Genomic DNA, 19266 nt, shown 5'->3' with positions numbered 1-19266 from the left:
TATGTTACCATGTTTGGGTTAGCAATGGAAGTATGATATGTTACCATGTTTGGAGGAGCAATATAGGTATATGTATATGTTACCATGTTTGGGTGAGCAATGGAAGTATGATATGTTACTATGTTTGGGTTAGCAATTGAAGTATGATATGTTACCATGTTTGGGTGAGAAATGGAAGTATGATCTGTGTTACCATTTAGGGGTTAGTAATGTTAGTATGATATGTTACCATGTTTGGGTGAGCAATGGAAGTATGATATGTTACCATGTTTGGGTGAGAAATGGAAGTATGATATGTTACCATGTTTGGGTGAGCAATGGAAGTATGATATGTTACCATGTTTGGGTGAGCAATTGAAGTATGATATGTTACCATGTTTGGGTGAGCAATGGAAGTATGATATGCCGCCAATGCTGCCGTCATTCTTGCCCGCCTCATCGTCCAGTTCTATGCCTGCCCAGACCCCGGGTGCGAACTCAGTAGGGCCGCAGTAACGCAGAGTCCCAGTCTGGATTCAGAAACATTGTTTTTATTTAAAGAGTGGCAAAACAGGAATCAACATTTTTATGAAATTCATCATAATTGAATGGATTCTGAGGCAACGCTTTTCCAATATAACCAAATAAAAAACATAAAAATAGTAAGAATGCATCAATTTCAATGTTTTATTTCAAAAATTGTTGAATTTCCATATAAATCATTTTCTGATTTTTTAATATAATTATCCTCTATTCCTATAACTTTGTGCAGCCCTATAAGATCGTGTACTTTTTTATGACGTAAACTTATTAGCAACATTCGAACGCACGTGCCCGAAAACTGTTCACTTTTGTAACGCGAGAATTTCCACAGCCGATAAGACAACAATCATGAGAAAAAACAATAAATATGATATAAATTGTCCGTTTGTCTGACCTCGTTCCAAAGAAATAGCCTAAACAATGTTTAAAATCTGCACATTTCCTTCACAAGACGGCTATGTTTGTCAATGTTTTGATCGTAAAATGTTGTAAGAGTAGTTTCCCTAGGAGGCCCATCTCAAATTTGTATTTTGCTCTCTGTACTTTGCATTACAATACGATTAAAGTATGCTGTGTATGCGGAAAATTTTACCCCCAAATGATGACACCAGACCATACGTTTTATCGTGTCCGGCCTATTGCGATAAAGGTTCTCACTGCGTAAATTTGGGATTTTGTCACAAAACAACTGTCATTAAAAGGGGTGACAGCCTTTTATGCCCCCATTGTGAATAGAATTTTATTTAGCTATTTTCCGTTAGTAAATACACTTTATCTAGACCTCTGAAAACAGTTTTCACAATTCATATTTCGTTTTTATGAAGACCAGTTTTGTTTAAACCATTATTTTCAATACAGTATATACACGAAATTCATCTAAAACAACATATATTTAATACAAATAAACACATATTCACAAAAACATATATCGGCTATAATAAACACATCCCAGGGCCTCGATGTGACGTCATCAAAATCGATGCACGATCTTATAGGGTAATTCTGTGTTACACAGACTACCATATACATGAATGTTTAAAGGTACGTAACTCCATTATTATTATCTGTCAACCAACATATTTCACTCGTTATTTGTTAAACAAAAGATAAATCATCAAGTATATATCAAGTTTAATTATTGTCTAATGATTTTTCATGAAAGATATGCCATTGAAATTTAAGGTGCACGAACTTATAGGTTTAGAGGCTATAGTTATTTTTACCAACAAATAACAAGCTGATAAAAGAAGAGCTGACCCGAATCAGTGCGCTTTGCTATTCTTTGGCTTTGACAGCATCATGTATATCTCTGTCAATCATCGGATATAATTACACAAAGGCATATTTGATGTTTACTATTTGTAGTAGATTTAGAGTATATGTGAACTTCAAGCCAACAAGAGATGTGTTTTTCAGAAACACAATGCCCCCTTTTGTGCCGCTTTGAAAAAACATTTCAATATATCATTGGGCAGGTTTAGAAATTTTCTCCCTTTTAAAGCTTATTACTTCCCTTGGATTGTATTTTTTTTCTTTTTACCTTGAAGAATGACCTTGACCTTTCACCACTCAAAATGTGCAGCTCCTTGAGATACACATGCATGCCAAATATCAAGTTGCTATCTTCAATATTGCAAAAGTTATGGCCAATGTTAAAGTTTTCGGACGGACTGACGGACAGACGGACAGTTCAAATGCTTCATGCCACCGTACCGGGTGCATACAAATGTTTACATTTAAGCCCAAAATGTGACTTTGACTGAAAACTAGAATTTGAACTATTAACCAGTTTAGATACTTGATTTTGAAAGCAAGGTTTTAATCTTACGATACCTACAAACTAAATTGCATCACAATAACTCCATTTGAATTCAAGGTATCGAGCAGAAAATATTCTTCTATGTTTTGGTGACAATGACCTTGACCCATCTGGCCCCAAACAAAATACAACCCTTAGTCTGCATAGAATCTACCTAAAAACTTAATTAAGGCACAACATAGCCATCCAAACTAAAGATATGGAGAAAAACTATTTCTATTTTTAGTAATCCTGACTAGCCTCAATTGCAATCACTCACTAGATCAGACTGTAAAGTGACCCAAAACATACATGTTAAGGTTTATTTAAATACCTATAGTAGACAGTGTGATACCTATATGCTGCAAGTCAATATAGCCGACATTTGGATGAAAAGCATAGCTCAGACTTTGCAGAAAAAAGCTCACCTAAAAAACACAATCAGGATAAAGTAAATATGCCACTCAAAATATTCGACCATGTTACCTTCACGCCCCCTACTATAACCTTGTCCCCAAGACTGATCCCTAGCGCCTGGAGTGTGACCTTGCTCTGTACAAGGTCGTAGTTTGGAGGAGGTCGCTTGCCAGAGTCATTGTCCGCATCAGTCAAGGTTTTTTTGAGTTTTATCACAGTTTTCGGCATGTCAGGGTCTGAGTCTAACTCACTGGGGTCAGGGATGCAGTCTGAAAGAGGAAGGCAATGTAGAGAACATAAGTTTAAATATTGAATAATGTGCAATCATTTAAATATTGACTAATGTGCAATCACTTTTATTCTTTGCAAGTTTTGTTGGTTTCCAAAAAATGACGATTTTGTTGACACGCTCATTCTGATTTCCGAAGAAAACAAACAAAATCCATCAGCAGATGTGTGTTTCTTTCATGTAAGAATGTTGAATGATGACAGGCGGTAGGCCCACCCAGTTTTCACAGTCCATTATCAAGAAGTGATAGTATCAGGCCATATTGAAGACTTGGCAAAAAATGTGCAAATATAATATAATGTTGCTTTAAAATTGCATTACAAGAAATTGATATTAGCCTATATTACAGATAAAAGAAATTAGCATCTTTATGTTCTAATAAGCAAGTGTTCACCATTCTACATGTATGTTTTAAGCTGATATTCAAAACAATTAAGAGTATATAACAAGAGTGCCAAACTGTCACAAGATATGCCCGTTTGAAGGTTTTGGACAACTTGATAACTTTACCATGACCCATTTTTGAATTTGACCTACATATCATCTAGACAAAACTTCTGACCAAATTTGGTGAAGATCAGAAGAAAACTACTTCAATTAGAGAGCAGACACCGTGCTAAATGCTTGAAATGCACTAAGTGACCCTGTGACATAGTTTTTGACCCGGCATGACCCATATTCAAACTTGACCTAGATATTGTCTAGATAAAACCTTTGACCAAGTTTAGGTGAAGAGCGGATGAAAACTATTTGAATTAGAGAGCGGACACTGCTGTGGACGCCACCTGACCGCCCGCCCACCCGCCCACCCGCCCGCCCGCCGCCAAGGTGAAACTATAATACGTCCCGTTTTTTTTAAACGGGCGTATAAAAATGGTTAATGAATTATCCACATGTAACTGCCTTTAAAAGGTTACAGTAGTATTATTTGAAAGATGTTTCAGTTTGCTGTTTGATATTTGTTTCCATTAAATTTTGCCTAAAAAAATTGTTACAATCATATTTATTATGTCCATTATTTAAATATGCACCCAATTTATGATGGTCATTTATATTATTACTGGTTTGAATGGTTAATATTTGCATAAAAACCTTGAAAGCTAGAACTTAAGTCTTTTAAAAGTACATTAAAAAATGTGTCACAAACAACCAAATAAAAATCAATACATGTGTGTTTCTCTCGAATAAAAGCACGGAAACAATTTAAAACAGGTGTTGCTCACACATCCTATTCTTATACTTGCATTTATTGTCTTCAATCTGCCATATTTTAGATGATCTATTTACAAGCCAAAAAAAACAAAACAATAAACACTTGGGCATGAAAGGTATAAGCAAGTGGCACTTAATCTTAAATATCTACGGAAACAATTTCAACGATATTTATACAGATTTCCTGCACAAGGGTTTTACATGAAATGTCAAGCGTCAGTTAAGTATACAGTGCAATGTACCGGTACTTGGTTTAGAGTCTGGATTGCAAAACAAACACAGGATGTGCATGAATGAATTAAGTATTACAGATATTAATGTTCTTTGCACACATGGTTGTTTGATCTTAAATTACTAGATCAATAAACCCAAACATGCATAGAAAATAATGTTCCACAAATGAAAATGACTTTGAAGTTAAAGTACTCTGATTATTTACTCCTACTGATTTATTGACCTTAAATTATTAGCTCGGCGTTTTCGGAGAAAACCCAAGGAATTGTCATAGCCAGCTCGTCGTGTCGTCCGCCGTCTGACGTCCAAGTCGAGCTTAACATTGGCTCTAAAATCAAAGTGCTTCCACCTACAACTTTGAAACTTCATATGTAAATGCACCTTGATGAGTTTTACACGCCACACCCATTTTGGGGTCACTAGGTCAAAGGTTAAGGTCATTGTGACCTCTAAAAAAAACAAGAGCACTGCCTTGCGGGTGCAGACCGCTCATCTATTTTCTTTTCAAAGGTGAAGGGACTCTCATTTTCAATCACAAAGGAGGGAGGGGTGGAGTGAAGAGGGGTTTATAGTGTGGGGTTGTGGACATTTATTACATTATCTTCCAAAAAAGCGAAAAAAAAAAAATAGGGGGCGGGGGGGAGGGGGGGGGGGGGTGGGGGGGTGGCGGGGGCGATGGGGGGGCTATTTTTTGGGTGCGATGGTTGGACGGTATTTCAAACATAACCGTTTAAAAAAAAAAATGGGTGGGGGGGGGGGGGTTATTTTGTGATGGGGGTGGTGGTAATTTGTGAGATAAGATTTAAAAAAAAAAAAAAAAAAAAATCAAAAAAAAAAATTGGGGGGGGGGGGTGGGGTGGGGGGGTGGGACGGGGGTATAGTGTGAGGGTGTGGTGGTCATTTGTGAGATGATCTTAAAAAAAAATAAAAAAAAAAAAAAAATTAGGGGGGGGGGGAGGGGGGGGAGGGGACGGGGGATGGTTTGGGTGGAGTCTATTGTGGTATGTCAGGTAAGAGTAGTTTCGTCAAAGTATCAATCAAATCTAATCATAAGGCCTAAATTAAAATTGAGTTTGTTTGCCCTTTACCGACCGACCCACTTTTTACCCCCCGACCCAAAAATTTTTATTGCGATTTCTGAAAACGTATTTTTTTTATTTTCGTTTTTTTCGACGATGATAAAAGAGCTGAAAGCAATATTTATTCATGCGCGTATTTATATCTCTGTCTATTATTATCGCCCCTGACCGATCTAGGTCGCTCCGATGGTTGGAATTTCATACGCCCCAGAATAGACAGCAATGCAAGCGTCTATAACCAGCATCGCGATCGGCGGTGTTCCGTGAAAATGGCCGAACGACATCATACTTAACCATTGGTTCGCGAAAGTAGTCGGACATATACGACTTTACGTTCGTTGTACACATGTTGTTAACGTGATCCAAGATGGCGGACAATTAAAAGAAATAACGATGCTCAGCGAGAACAAATAACTATCGAATTTACGACGGACATCATATAATTAGTATCGATTAATGAAAAGAGCGTGTCATTCTACGATGGAGCATAGGTTTTAGATACAAATAAAACTCTTTTTTTTGCAAATGTATGAACTGAATGTCACAGAACAAGTGATGAAGTGTTTGAAAATTGGAATGCAGTCTACTCGCAAAGAAAAATACATCTAACAGTTACAGGATTTTTTTTGTCGAAAATGCAAAATAAAAGACAAACATGATTTGATTTATATGCAAGTGGATCTGTGTTTAATCAGATTCATGTGCATATTCTGCTTTATTATGTTTGCCACACTGAACAGTTTACTGTAATGACATGTTAGTGAAATGGATATGTAAAGGTAAACTTATTTAATTTATTAATGTCTCTTAGCTAAATACATCGACAACACTCAAGTATATATGTTTAAAGCGTTAGTATATCCACAAACTGAAACTAACACCCTTAATTTATTTCCCCAAATCAAGTTTTCATGCTTATGTTAGTTGCAATAATACAACTCCCAGCTATTGACCCTCTGAGCTGTACGTATGTACTCATAAAAGCTCAGAGCATGCAAGAAGAAATAATGCTTTATAATAATGTTCAGTTTGCCCTTTTATGAATTTACTTTTCCATGCTGAGACTATGCACTAACCGGTCAAACACTTAAAATTGAGGCCTGTAAAAACTTCAACAGGCCTGTGAATTGTTTCTCCTGGTAGGCAAGTCTGGCCTGTAAAATGTGATGGTCTTTTGCCACGTCTGAATTTTTCCATTAAAGGCTTTGGGCTGTCTTTCTACACTCCTTCAATGCTTCTTGCATGCTAATTAAGCCCAATTTAAGGGAAAGGTTTAAGTTAAAAATAAAAGCTGTCTGGCTGTTAAATAATTACAAATGCATTTGAGCAATTAAAATCATATAATGAACAAATATTTGATGTAATAAAACACAAGCAATCATTTGATATGAATATATGCAAGAAACAGCAAACAAGATAATGTAAAGCTACATAGGGCTTCGTACACTGCAACAGTTCTTTAATAAAAGTGTTTTAAATATTCATAGACTATTAGTGTATTAAAAATATAATTTCTCAAATAAAATAAAATAATTTTCCTACCTACCTACCCACCTGTAAAATTTAGGGTCGGTAAAGGGCAAACCAACAATATTTTAATTGTGGCCTAAATAAAGAAGTTATGGCAATTCTAGCAAAATTTAATAATTTGACCTTGAGAGTCAAGGTCATTCAAAGGTCAAGGTAAAATTCAACTTGCCAGGTACAGTAACCTCATGATAGCATGAAAGTATTTGAAGTTTGAAAGCAATAGCCTTGATACTTAAGAAGTAAAGTGGATCGAAACACAAAATTTAACCATATATTAAAAGTTACTAAGTCAAAAAAGGGCCATAATTCCGTAACAATGACAACCAGAGTTATGCAACTTGTCCTTTTACTGTACCCTTAGTTTGTGAGTGTTCCAAGTATGAAAGCAATATCTATGATACTTTAGGGGTAGAGTGGACCAGAACATAAATCTTAACCAAATTTTCAATTTTCTAAGTATAAAGGGCCCATAATTCCGTCCAAATGCCAGTCAGAGTTACATAACTTTTCCTGCACGGTCCCCTTATGATAGTTCATAAGTGTTGCAAGTATGAAAGCAATAGCTTTGATACCGTAGGAATAAAGTGGACCTAAACACAAAACTTAATCAAATTTTCAATTTTCTAAGTATAAAAAGGGCACAAATGCCAGTCAGAGTTACATTACTTTGCCTGCACAGTCCCCTTATGATAGTTAGTAAGTGTTGCAAGTATGAAAGCAATAGCTTTGATGCTTAAGGAATAAAATGGACCTAAACACAAAACTTAACCAAAATTTTCAATTTTCTAAGTATAAAAAGGGCACATAATTCTGTCAAAATGCACGCCAGAGTTATCTAACTTTGCCTGCCCAGTCCCCTCATGATAGTAAGTAAGTGTACCAAGTTTGAATGCAATAGCATTGATACTTACTGAGAAAAGTGGACCTAAACGCAAAACTTAACCAAAATTTTCAATTTTCTAAGTATAAAAAGGGCACATAATTCTGTCAAAATGCACGCCAGAGTTATCTAACTTTGCCTGCCCAGTCCCCTCATGATAGTAAGTAAGTGTACCAAGTTTGAATGCAATAGCATTGATACTTTCTGAGAAAAGTGGACCTAAACGCAAAACTTAACCGGACGCCAATGCCGACGCCGACGCCAAGGTGATGACAATAGCTCATAATTTTTTTTCAAAAAATAGATGAGCTAAAAAAATAATAATAATATCTGACAAGCACCCTTGGCCGAGCGTGGCACCCATTATGTGGTGCTCTTTTTGACATTATTACATTAATATAATTCTATAAGATGTATTGACCGAAAGAAATGCAAAACCACATATTTTCCATATTTTAAAATAGGCTTTGTGAGAAGATATTATGAATGCTCCAAGAATAAAAATCAACAAGTCTATGGATATTATGTGTTTGGGGATGGTTACATAAAAAATATTAAGAACAAGTAAATATTGTTCAAAAATTAATTCATCATCCCTTTGTAACCAGCAAACAATAGACTTTGTTTAGAAATGTTGATCCAATAATTATCCAAATAAATTTTAAGTTCAGATTTTCTTAAGGGGCTTTGTGAATACAAGCCCTGATATTTATTCCAGTTTATGTACAAACCGAGTGGTTTCCGATCCATGCTGTCTTTCAAGTGAGAGTTGGCACCGTTCTGCAGTAGAACTTTCACTGCTTCATGGGCGAGGTTGGACGCAGCGATATGCAGTGGAGTACCGTTGTCGAATTCAGCACACCGACTGTTGATATCTGTAAACAACCATAGTGCATGAATTTATATTTGGAAGGATATTATTAATTACATATTAACTATATTACGTCCCAATTAATGATTCTCAACATTTCTTGCATAAATAAGACTTGTTTTGTTGTTAAATACATCTTTTAACAGAAATCGTTGATTCAATAACAGTTGCTTTCCCTGAGATATGGTACTTCATGGTTATACACAAATTGAACAATTTTTGTTAAGATTCCATTAAACTAAAATCTAACTTGTGAAGTCTCTATCACAATTATGGTAAACAGTTTTGAATGATATATAATACAGATTACACAGGAGATCTCCCTGAAGGGTAGCAAAATATCTTAGCAGGCACATAAGTTCAGGTTATCTTGTAACCCACTGCATGAAATAACATTCCATGAGATTCCATTCATAGTCTTTAACAGTACTTTACATAAGAAACAATGTTAAAGGCATTACCTATTCCTTTTGTCGTCTTCAACAGTATTTTAATGACAGGCACAACGTCGAAATACGCGGCGTAATGAAGGGCAGTCATGCTCGTCCATCGACATCGAATGTGAGGATCGGCTCCCTTGGAAAGCAGCATGCTGACCACTTCTGCCGCGAGGTTTGCGTCCCCTATTCCAGCGGCCCCAGATTTGCTGGCGTAGTGCAGTAGGGTCATGTCAGTGAGACCGTCCCTGTCATTTATGTGCCCACCCCTTTGGAGAATCTGCAAGGCAGGTGTGAATTAATTCATGAATAATGAATCAATTTATGAGAAACGTCAAATTCCTGACAAATGTGAAAAGCTCATCAAACTCGAGTTTTGGAAAATTATCAACAAGAGTATTCCTACAAGTACATTATGATCGTCTTTTCCTAGATATTTAGCATGCCTTGGAATGTGAGGGTATGTTGTTTCCATTTTAAAACTGGTGCCTATGCTAAAACTAACTTTGAAGTTTCTAAAGAATAAGCATAACAGTTGATATCTAACTCTCTGACATTAGAAAGGCAGGCCCACTTCATCTTGGGTATCCATTGCTGGTACCTGCTTTAGCCTAATATAGACCCAAAAGACTTGTGTAGCGTAAACTTGCCTATGACAGCTCAGCTTTTTGATGAGGAAATTGGAAAAGAAGTTAGAAACTGCCATGCCAGTCTGAATCTAGCTGGGGAGAAGGAAAGCCCAACAGGAGTATTATCCTAGAGGTGGCTTCCTTTTTTTTTATAGTTATTACCGTCACATGAAAATGCAATTTAGCATTTAATTGGTGAATTAAAATGATAAGAAAACGAATGGAAAGAAAATCACATTATTAGGTCATAGTCTTGTTGACAATTAGTCTGGTATGTTTGTTTATGATAGGTGGATGTACAAAGAAAAAGACAATACCAGTAATATTAAATTAAATAATAAATGTTAATAACCCTTATCAAAAAGGACTTGCATGCAACTTTTGTAATCTATTACATTATTCAGACTACTGCCTTTGCATTCCTGAGTAAAGATTTTTTATATAGAAAACAACTTTAATGACAGGCATGAATGAATAAATGATTAATAAACACAAAATGCTTATCCATAAAATGTAGCACAATTTCTTGCTTTAATAAGATTCCAGATGTTGACTGCATAGCATTCCGCATTAAATCTGAATCAAGTAATCCAATGTTGTTTGGCATGTACATACATGTCAGGTGAACACTTTTGCCAGAATTATCTTATTTATCAAGTTATTTTAAAACATGTTTGGACTTGTTAAAGTTTAAAAAAGTGTATGCCTCTGTGACATTAAATTCCTTAAATTCTGATCACAAAATCCATACAGGGCTTCTTTCCTTCTAGACTGAACAACATACACATTTATATGACCCTAAGTTACATTGTGCTCAAGATATTATATGCAGTTCACAAACAACATGACCTCTGATTGCTCTCAAAATTGATCTTCATTTTCATCCCATTAACTGGCAGATAATTTGGAAATTATTTTTAAAGTTTTACCCTTTCTCACACAGAAGCAAATGAATATTGCTTTGTGCAAACAGCATAAAACCAGAACAGCCTGAGAGTAACTCGCAGTCTGTTCAGGTTTAATGCTGTTTGCTCCTCATCAGTATCTAGAAGTTGGAAATGAAGTCTTTAAAACTTGAATTTAGTAAGAAAGGTCTTAAATTAAATTTAACTTTGTAAGGGATGCGTCAAAATACATATCTACAAAGTGTAAGAGGTAAAGGGTTAAGCTGACTAAACAAGACACGTGCCCTTAAGACACAGATGCCTCCACATTTAAATTTTTGATATGAAACTTAATGTTCACGTGTGACCTTGATCCTAGAGGTAAGGTGACATGTGTTACACATAACGCATCTCATTGATGGTGTGTGTTAAGGTTTAGTTATTTTAAAACACATCAATGTGTGGCCAAATTATGTATCATACAATATTGTCCAATTTTGACCTTTGACATCAGAGTGCCAACTTTGAGGCAGGGACGTGGGTGTAACATGCAACACATCATCTTATGAATAATAGCATCTTTGTTATTTAAATTTACTAAAATCCATTAAATATGGCAAAGTAATGGCTTAAACAGGAATTTTCTGAAAAACATCGGGACCGTCTATCAGACGGGCAGTGTGATTGCTAAATGCCTCCTTTTTCAACGAGGTAAGTAAAAACACCCAACAAGGAATCAGCTAACTCTACCTCATTCACAAGTATGTCTATATTCTGCTGAGTCTGTGGCGTCCACTGGCGCATGATCGCAAATATCTCAGGGATCTTTGTACTAGGACTGACCAGTATCTCGTGGCACCCCGAACAACCTGGATCAAAGAAGGCAAGCTCGAGCTTCTGGCAGTCCTCGCAGACCGGAGGGTCAACGCAGCGGTGAATCATGGGTCGCAGTCGAGGCTCGTCAGGGGGCTCGTTACTCAGACTGTGTAAGGGTTTCAACGGGGAACGCTCCTCACTACTTTCTTCCAAAGTCATTCTAAAATGTGGAAAGCAGTGTTCAATTATCTAAAAACAAACTACAAATTTACTAAAACAAGGCATTAAATGTGTTACCCTTTTATTTAAGCCAATGTTACCGACCTCGTAACTGTTTAAGTCATTGAAATAAGAAGTTTGCGCAGCTTTCTTAAATTTTATAATACTGCTAAAAAGACTTTTTAAATTTGACAATCTGAACAAAACCAATAAAAAAATGTACAAATGATGGGCTATGATAACAGGTTAATGCTAGAATATGTATCACAGCTGTCATACCAGTATCAAGGTCTTCTTGTCAATATAATGATTGTTATAAAAAAATAAACAGCCAAGACAGAACATGACTGTTACACTTTAACTTAAGTTTTTTAATGAAAAATATGTTTATTTGTCAGACTGATTCAGACTTAAATGTGCTTGCTTTCACCAAATTATTTTAATTAAAAAATGTGCAGTCAAACAAGAAATATAACTGAATTACACAAAATACCTTCAGTTTATTTTAATTCCTTATTCATTCACTAAACGCTCACAACAATCGCTTATGGATGACTAATTATACATCTTTCAAACATTCATATAACCTTACAAAGCACATGTACTTGTTTTAACATATAAATAAACTTGATTGTCAGTAAAAGCAAAATATCATGATTCTGGCAGCATTATTTAAATTAATGCTGATTCCAAAATACCAAATTGGAATAATCACAAGTAGGTACAGGTATACTTTTATCCCAAAGTTAAAGGGATATTACATCCAATTTTTACCTATACCTTTCTTTGAGGTTTGATATTCAATGTGTGCCACTAAAAAAACAAGAGATGTGTTTGTCAGAAACACAATGCCCCCTTATACGCCGCTTTTTTTTAACCTTTGACCTTGAAGGATGACCTTGACCTTTCACCACTCAAAATGTGCAGCTCCACGAGTTACACATGCATGCCAAATATGATGTGTTCAATATTAAAAAAGTTATGATAAAACTTAAAAGAAGATTAAAGTTTTAGAAAAGAAAAATACCATGATATTTGACCTTTGACCTTGAAGGATGACCTTGACTTTCACCACTCAAAATGAGCAGCTCCATGAGATACACATGCATGGTAAATATCAAGTTGGTATGTTCAATATTGCAAAATTATCAAACATTAATCAAGGGTAAAGTATTGGACAGAGTGACAGACAGACAGGACAAAAACAATATACCCCCGATCTAACATCCGGGGGCATAAACAATTAAAATTGACCATAACTTGATTGTGTCGGAAACAATCTGATGATGCAGATCCTATACACAAGTTCAACAATAAACCGTTATACACTCATGTATACAAAATGAATAATTTCAAAATTAATTTAAATATTTATCAAAATTACAATGACAATAATAAGTAGAAGTAGGTTAGTAAGAGAAGTAATATTCAGAGATGTCAGCTTTAATATGCACAAAGTCCTCATACACATGTAGCTACAGTTACACATTTGTGTACATTGTAAATTGGTAATTATAACAATATTATTTTAGTTAATCCATTTTTCTTCTTTATCGGTTGTTTTTTTTTCCATTTTATTCAATAATTTCCAAAATCTTGAACTGCAATTGCTTTTCAATATACACTTTAGTTTCAGTGCTTGTATTAGTGTCCAAACTTTGAACATTCTGCTGTGTATAATTATGACCAGCATTAATGCTAACCTGAAATTGATAGCGTACAATCATGTATGCCCCTTTTACATAGAGCTGATAACAATTGGAAAAACAATCACATCAGTTTTCAGATAACTCTTTGACACACAAGGAATTCGATACCCTCTATTCCTCTAATGAAGTAAATTAACAATTCTTCAAAAGTTATTCTGTGGTTGTTGACGGTTGGAATCTAAATTGAATGCTTGTTTTATTTGGTTCTGACTATATGTTTTTGTTCTGAATAATCCAGCAGTTGCAGTCTAAAAGGTTTGACACTTAAAGATTTCTGTTATATACCGGTACTTATATATATATGTTTAAAGTGTTCTACATCATATAATCAAGTAAATTAGATTTACCATAAAACATCAATATGATGATATGAACAATCTAACAATATATATAATATATAAGTTCACACCTACCACATCATTCATATTTCAGATAAGCAAATAACCATAACAGTTTTAATAACTCCTGTCATAAATTCACCAGTTAACATGTCATCCATGGAATAACACATCAAAAATGTATAAAGTACTTCCTCACAATAACCAGCATTCAGATATGTGTTTGTGTGAACTGATGCTTGGTCAAAGAGAGATTGAATTCATCAACACCAACAATGATACATGTCAAGCACTTCAGACCTAAGTAGTACAGGAAATATAACAATGGATAGTCTGTTCTAGACGAACACTTAAGTATGCACTATTGTACACAGCTAGAAATACCTTAAAAGGCGTTCCTGCAAAAGTTGAACTAAACAAGAGCTGTCACCATAGGAGGACTTATGCCCCCTATAAACGCTTGATAGAAGTTACGAGCTTTTTTCGAAACCTAAACGCAGATTTCAAAACCTAAACAAAACCTAAACACGGACCCTTAGTTCAAGGTCAAGGTCACAGGGGTCAAAATTTGTGTGCGTATGGAAAGGCCTTGTCCGTATACACATGGATACCAAATATGAAGGTTATATCTCAAGGGACATAGAAGTTATGAGCATTTTTCAAAACCTAAACGCAGATTTCGAAACCTAAACTCGGACCCTAACTTCAAGGTCACAGGGGTCAAAATATTTTTGTGCGTATGGAAAGGCCTTGTCCAAATACACATGCATACCAAATATGAAGGTTATATCTCAAGGAACATAAAAGTTATGAGCATTTTTCGAAAACCTAAACACAGATTTCGAAACCTAATCACGGACCCTAAGTTCAAGGTCAAGGTCACAGAGGTAAATTTTTTTGTGCGTATGGAAAGGCCTTTTCCATATACACATGCATACCAAATATGAAGGTTATATCTCAAGGTCCCTTGAAGGGACATAGAAGTTATGAGCATTTTTCGAAACCTAAACACAGATTTCGAAACCTAAACGCGGACCCTTAGTTCAAGGTCAAGGTCACAGGGGTAAACATTTTTGTGCGTATGGAAAGGCCTTTTCCATTTACACATGCATACCAAATATGAAGGTTATATCTCAAGGGAAATAGAAGTTATGAGCATTTTTCAAAACCTAAACGCAAAGTGTGACAGAAAGACGGACGGACAGACAGACGGACGGACAGACAGTCCGATCACTTTATGCCCCCTTTCCTTCGAAAGGGGGCATAAAAAGTTGCTATTAAGAATTTTTATTTTGTTAAACATGTATTAGAATGAAAGGGTGTTCTAATGAGTGCACAAAACAAAACAAACAAGCTCAAGATATGGGGGAAAGCCTTGATTACCAAAGTGTAGGAATTTACTATTAAATTATCTTTCAAGTTTGTTTGTTTTTTTATTAATTTAAGTTAATAACGCAGAGTCAGAGCAAAAAATATATGTCTCAGCATGGACATTGCCATCTTGTTTGTCACGTGATCACTGTAATTTCTTTCTTGAACTTGCATCATCACCGTCACCACCAATATCATCATCATTCCATTGACATCATCACCACCATCACATTAATGAATGTCATGTAATATTGTTTTTGCACATTTTTGTGTAACATCATAAAATCCTGTGTTGTCTACTTGCAGTACATTTGTGTACTTGCTAAAACTTCACAAAATGTTTGCAAGGACTATTTAAAACAATTGAAAATGCCTTAATATGACTTACAATGTATGGAGATGTGTAGTAGGTACTTGCATTTTATTTGCATTTTAATTGTCATCTGCATTTGCCAGTGACGTGCTGTAAGTATTTGTGTATTGTCTGCATTCTTCTATTAGAATGTTAGTCAAACTGTATGAGAATTATTTGCTCATTGCATTCCACTGCCTTAATTGCAGAAAAACATGGTGCAAATATTCTGCATACTTTCTAGCACGTACTGGTAATTTTCAAAGGAAAAAATTCTATTCTGCAAATAGAAAAATACTGTGTGAAATATATCAAAATATCATGATATTGTAAAAGCTTTTTATTTCTGTTATTGTCACTCTACAACATCGGTGGGTGTAAACTTATGCAAGTTTAAAATGAACCAACAATTTATTAGACAAATTAATGACAAGGAAATAATATGGTAAAAAATCAAAGAAAAATAATAAACTTAAATGTGTCAAGCAATAATTTGATGGAAAATTTTTGTAGTAATTTTCCACTCCAAACACATTTCAGTATTATTTACAAATTGATAAACAGTTAAAAAACAACAACATGAATATGAGGATGACACTTTAGAATAATAGCACATTTGCAAAAAATATCTTTAAAAATCTTACTTTATAATAATGTATTGAAATTAGTATTGAAAAAAGGTACATGTGTGTGCTTATGCCTATAACCATGCTTCCAGGAGATTCTTTCAAATGAACAAGCTAGTTTTTAAACATCTTAGAATACTCACAGCAGGCACAGATCTAATTCAGTCTGCCACTTAAAAATACATTTTTCTTAGCAGTATTTACATCATGTCATCCATGCAGGAAGTTGATAGTGTAACCACTCCACATGAACAAAAATTATCTGATTCAGTTGGTGTTTTGGTGTAATTTTGTTTTAAAATCTCAAGTTCTCAGATCTTATACGTACTGGGTATAAGCATTTTTCGACAATACGTTGTACTTTGGGAAGGGTAGGGTACCATGGAATTCAATTACGAAAATTACCATTGTTTCATTCAATTAACAAATTGTGTTTCATTCAATTAACAAATTAATCTGTTTCTGCCAAAAACAATAAAATTACAAAGATTTAATTCATCCACAACTTTTTATGATGAAAAATTAAATCAAGCATAGATATACATGTACCAGTGCATGTACTCTTTATTTGTGGGGTGGGGGGTGGCTGCATGGAGGGGGGTTCTTTTATGTTATTTTCTCAGATATTTGGAATTTGTTATCTTCAACATGGAAAAATTGGATTGGTATCTTTTTAGTGTAGTAACTTAACATATTGGAACACACTGTATATATACAAGTAATGAGAGACTTTATTGTAAATTGCTTTTTATGTTTTAAAACACGTGATGTGTTCAGTTAAAAAAATATGTTTATTAAAAATGTTAACATAAAATTTGTAACCTACAATACTATGATCAAACTCCCATACATGTATACAGGTAGCAGTAATGTAATCTTAGATGATAGTCTCCTTCACTGCCCAGGGATTGAAGTAAATGACATGTCACTAAACTTCCTGAGTGTTTCAATCATTATACCAGGGGCTAATTGACATGCATCCCAAGCACATTTACCATGATATTAGATTCAGTTATTAAGACTAGTATTTGGTGTAATACTGTTTTTTTTCTTATTCAATATTTAGTCATAATATCAATCTGATAAAAATTATTTCATATTTTACTGTATACTAAATGTTTTCTGAGAGTGCCTTAAAACATTTTACGACACATTCATAATGTCAGGGATCATCCTAGAGAGCGACATAGGCGACATTGTCGCCCTACGATGCTTGATATCGCTTTCTGATTACATCAAAGCCAAAACAAAATCACCGACATTTTCCAATATTTTCTCCTTTGATAATCTGCTGCGCCTGTGCGCAATGCTGTCACTAATACTGCCATTGTTTACTGTGTGCAATTTTCGGTTATCTGATCTACTGATAGCGACAGGATTTGCTATGCATCACTGACCGCTGGTGCAAGTCGCCTTGGTTTATTCCAGTCGAGGCATTGTGTACACGGCGGTCTTACCGACAATAGTGTATTGACGTAACCATCTATGTATAGAATGCCAGTCGAGGCTCCCTACCTCGTTTACAGTTTTTCAATTGGCTCTTGTTGTTTGTCAAGGCTGCCGGGAACCAATACAGCCATTGTTCACATGTTGGTCATTTATTGTTATGCTTGACGTTTTGTACACTTAAAACAGTCCGAATCTCACTGCTAAATTTCAGTCATAATTTAGTTGAGTACTGAGCTTAACAAATATCACAAACAGAGAAGCAGACTTACAAATCAAAAGTTTAATCCAAAAACGCAGTAAAAAGCACGTGGGAACATTCCATTAAAAGTCAATTACGTCATTCAAACATAAGAATTACCGGCACCCGACACTAAGTTGGGAGAATTACAATTTAGGTTATTTCAGAATGTTATGGTATGTTACATCAATTTATGTATAATCGAATAAAACACAACAACAAATCTTGAAATAATTAAGCTATGGCCGGCATAGAACATGAACATGTATTGTTGAAGAATCTCCCACGAAATGTTCGGGAGGTTTTTAAGAGTACACGTTACTCTCTGTCGTTTGCAAATTGAGACTGGTGCATAATGCGGAATTAATTGGGATAAATTGCAGATTTAAATTCAGTTAAAAATGTGCATATGCAATAACAATCGAAGAGAAATAACCAACTGCTTTACAGTGACTTATTGTGCGTAAAGGGAATAAAATATAGCATTAAGAAAATATAGTATTTGCATTGTTATTGTTATGCGTTTATCATATCGCCATGAGACATTGCCCGGTCTTTTATTTATTGATTTCTGATTGGTAAGCGGCTGATACTGACATGAGCAGTAACTGATGAAACCACTTCGCTACTGTGTTAAATCCGTACAATCTATGAATGTTGCTAATGCCCGTCATCTTGCAATTTGAAACTATCTATTAGCAAAGTAAAGCACTGCAATATTATATTTTAAAGCAATATGTCAACCAAATAATATATTTATCGCGTATTTGCTAGGTTACAGGTTATACTGGTTTTCATTTTCTGCAGTCAAACAATATGCATATTTTACTAAATGTGCAAAGACGTATATCGACATGTTTTCGGACAGTCGTTTTCGGATACGTATGGTTAGTCGATTTTAATTATTTTTGTCATTCTTTATAACATGTTTATAGAATGACGAATTAACATGCAGTGTTACAGATGGTCTGGTTGACAATATTTCGCAATGTACATATGAATGAAATTTGTATTTTTGCCACATAAAACACATGTTTTACAGTTCTTAGTTAGTGTTTCAGCATATTTTATTTAAGATATATGTATGGTTATTAATTGTGAAACATTAATATTAAAGTTCCTTTACGCGTTTGATCAAAGGTCCGCTCACTTCTCCCTAATAAAATTGGAAGGAGAAGTCACTTCTCCCTAAAATGTTGGGCTAGGATGATCCCTGTAATGTGAAATATAAATTTTAAAGAAAACCAATTAACTCCAACATTTTTTCACTGCATTGAAATAGGTGTGGTTACAATTTGTTTCATGGTTTGCCTTGAGTAGGAAAAAGTAGTGAATGGTAACCTGATTATTTCACTCCAACATGAGG

The 19266-nt window shown here is 34.9% G+C and overlaps 1 protein-coding gene across 14 annotated transcripts in view; it reads right to left on the bottom strand.

The window, feature by feature from the left end:
• Window positions 1-19266, bottom strand: part of LOC127861972 (CAP-Gly domain-containing linker protein 4-like) — a 69214-nt gene that overhangs the window by 30352 nt on the left and 19596 nt on the right. For 10 of the 14 annotated variants that reach the window (XM_052400775.1, XM_052400772.1, XM_052400765.1 and 7 more), the window contains exons 2-6: window positions 11533-11818; window positions 9294-9549; window positions 8693-8836; window positions 2807-3006; window positions 374-509 (exon numbers count right to left, since the gene is read on the bottom strand). In XM_052400775.1, coding sequence (XP_052256735.1) covers window positions 374-509; window positions 2807-3006; window positions 8693-8836; window positions 9294-9549; window positions 11533-11817 — 1021 coding nt within the window. In that variant the 5' untranslated portion in view covers window position 11818. Of the gene's footprint in view, window positions 1-373; window positions 510-2806; window positions 3007-8692; window positions 8837-9293; window positions 9550-11532; window positions 11819-12310; window positions 12491-13939; window positions 14138-19266 lie in introns of those variants that run through there. The other 4 variants (XM_052400771.1, XM_052400770.1, XM_052400774.1 and 1 more) reach the window with 4 other exon arrangements.

This window comes from Dreissena polymorpha, chromosome 16 (genome assembly GCF_020536995.1).
Source record: "Dreissena polymorpha isolate Duluth1 chromosome 16, UMN_Dpol_1.0, whole genome shotgun sequence".
NCBI classification, from domain to species: Eukaryota; Metazoa; Mollusca; class Bivalvia; order Myida; family Dreissenidae; genus Dreissena; species Dreissena polymorpha.
Note: the sequence above shows the minus strand (reverse complement) of the source record. Positions and strands in the feature narration are given on the sequence as shown.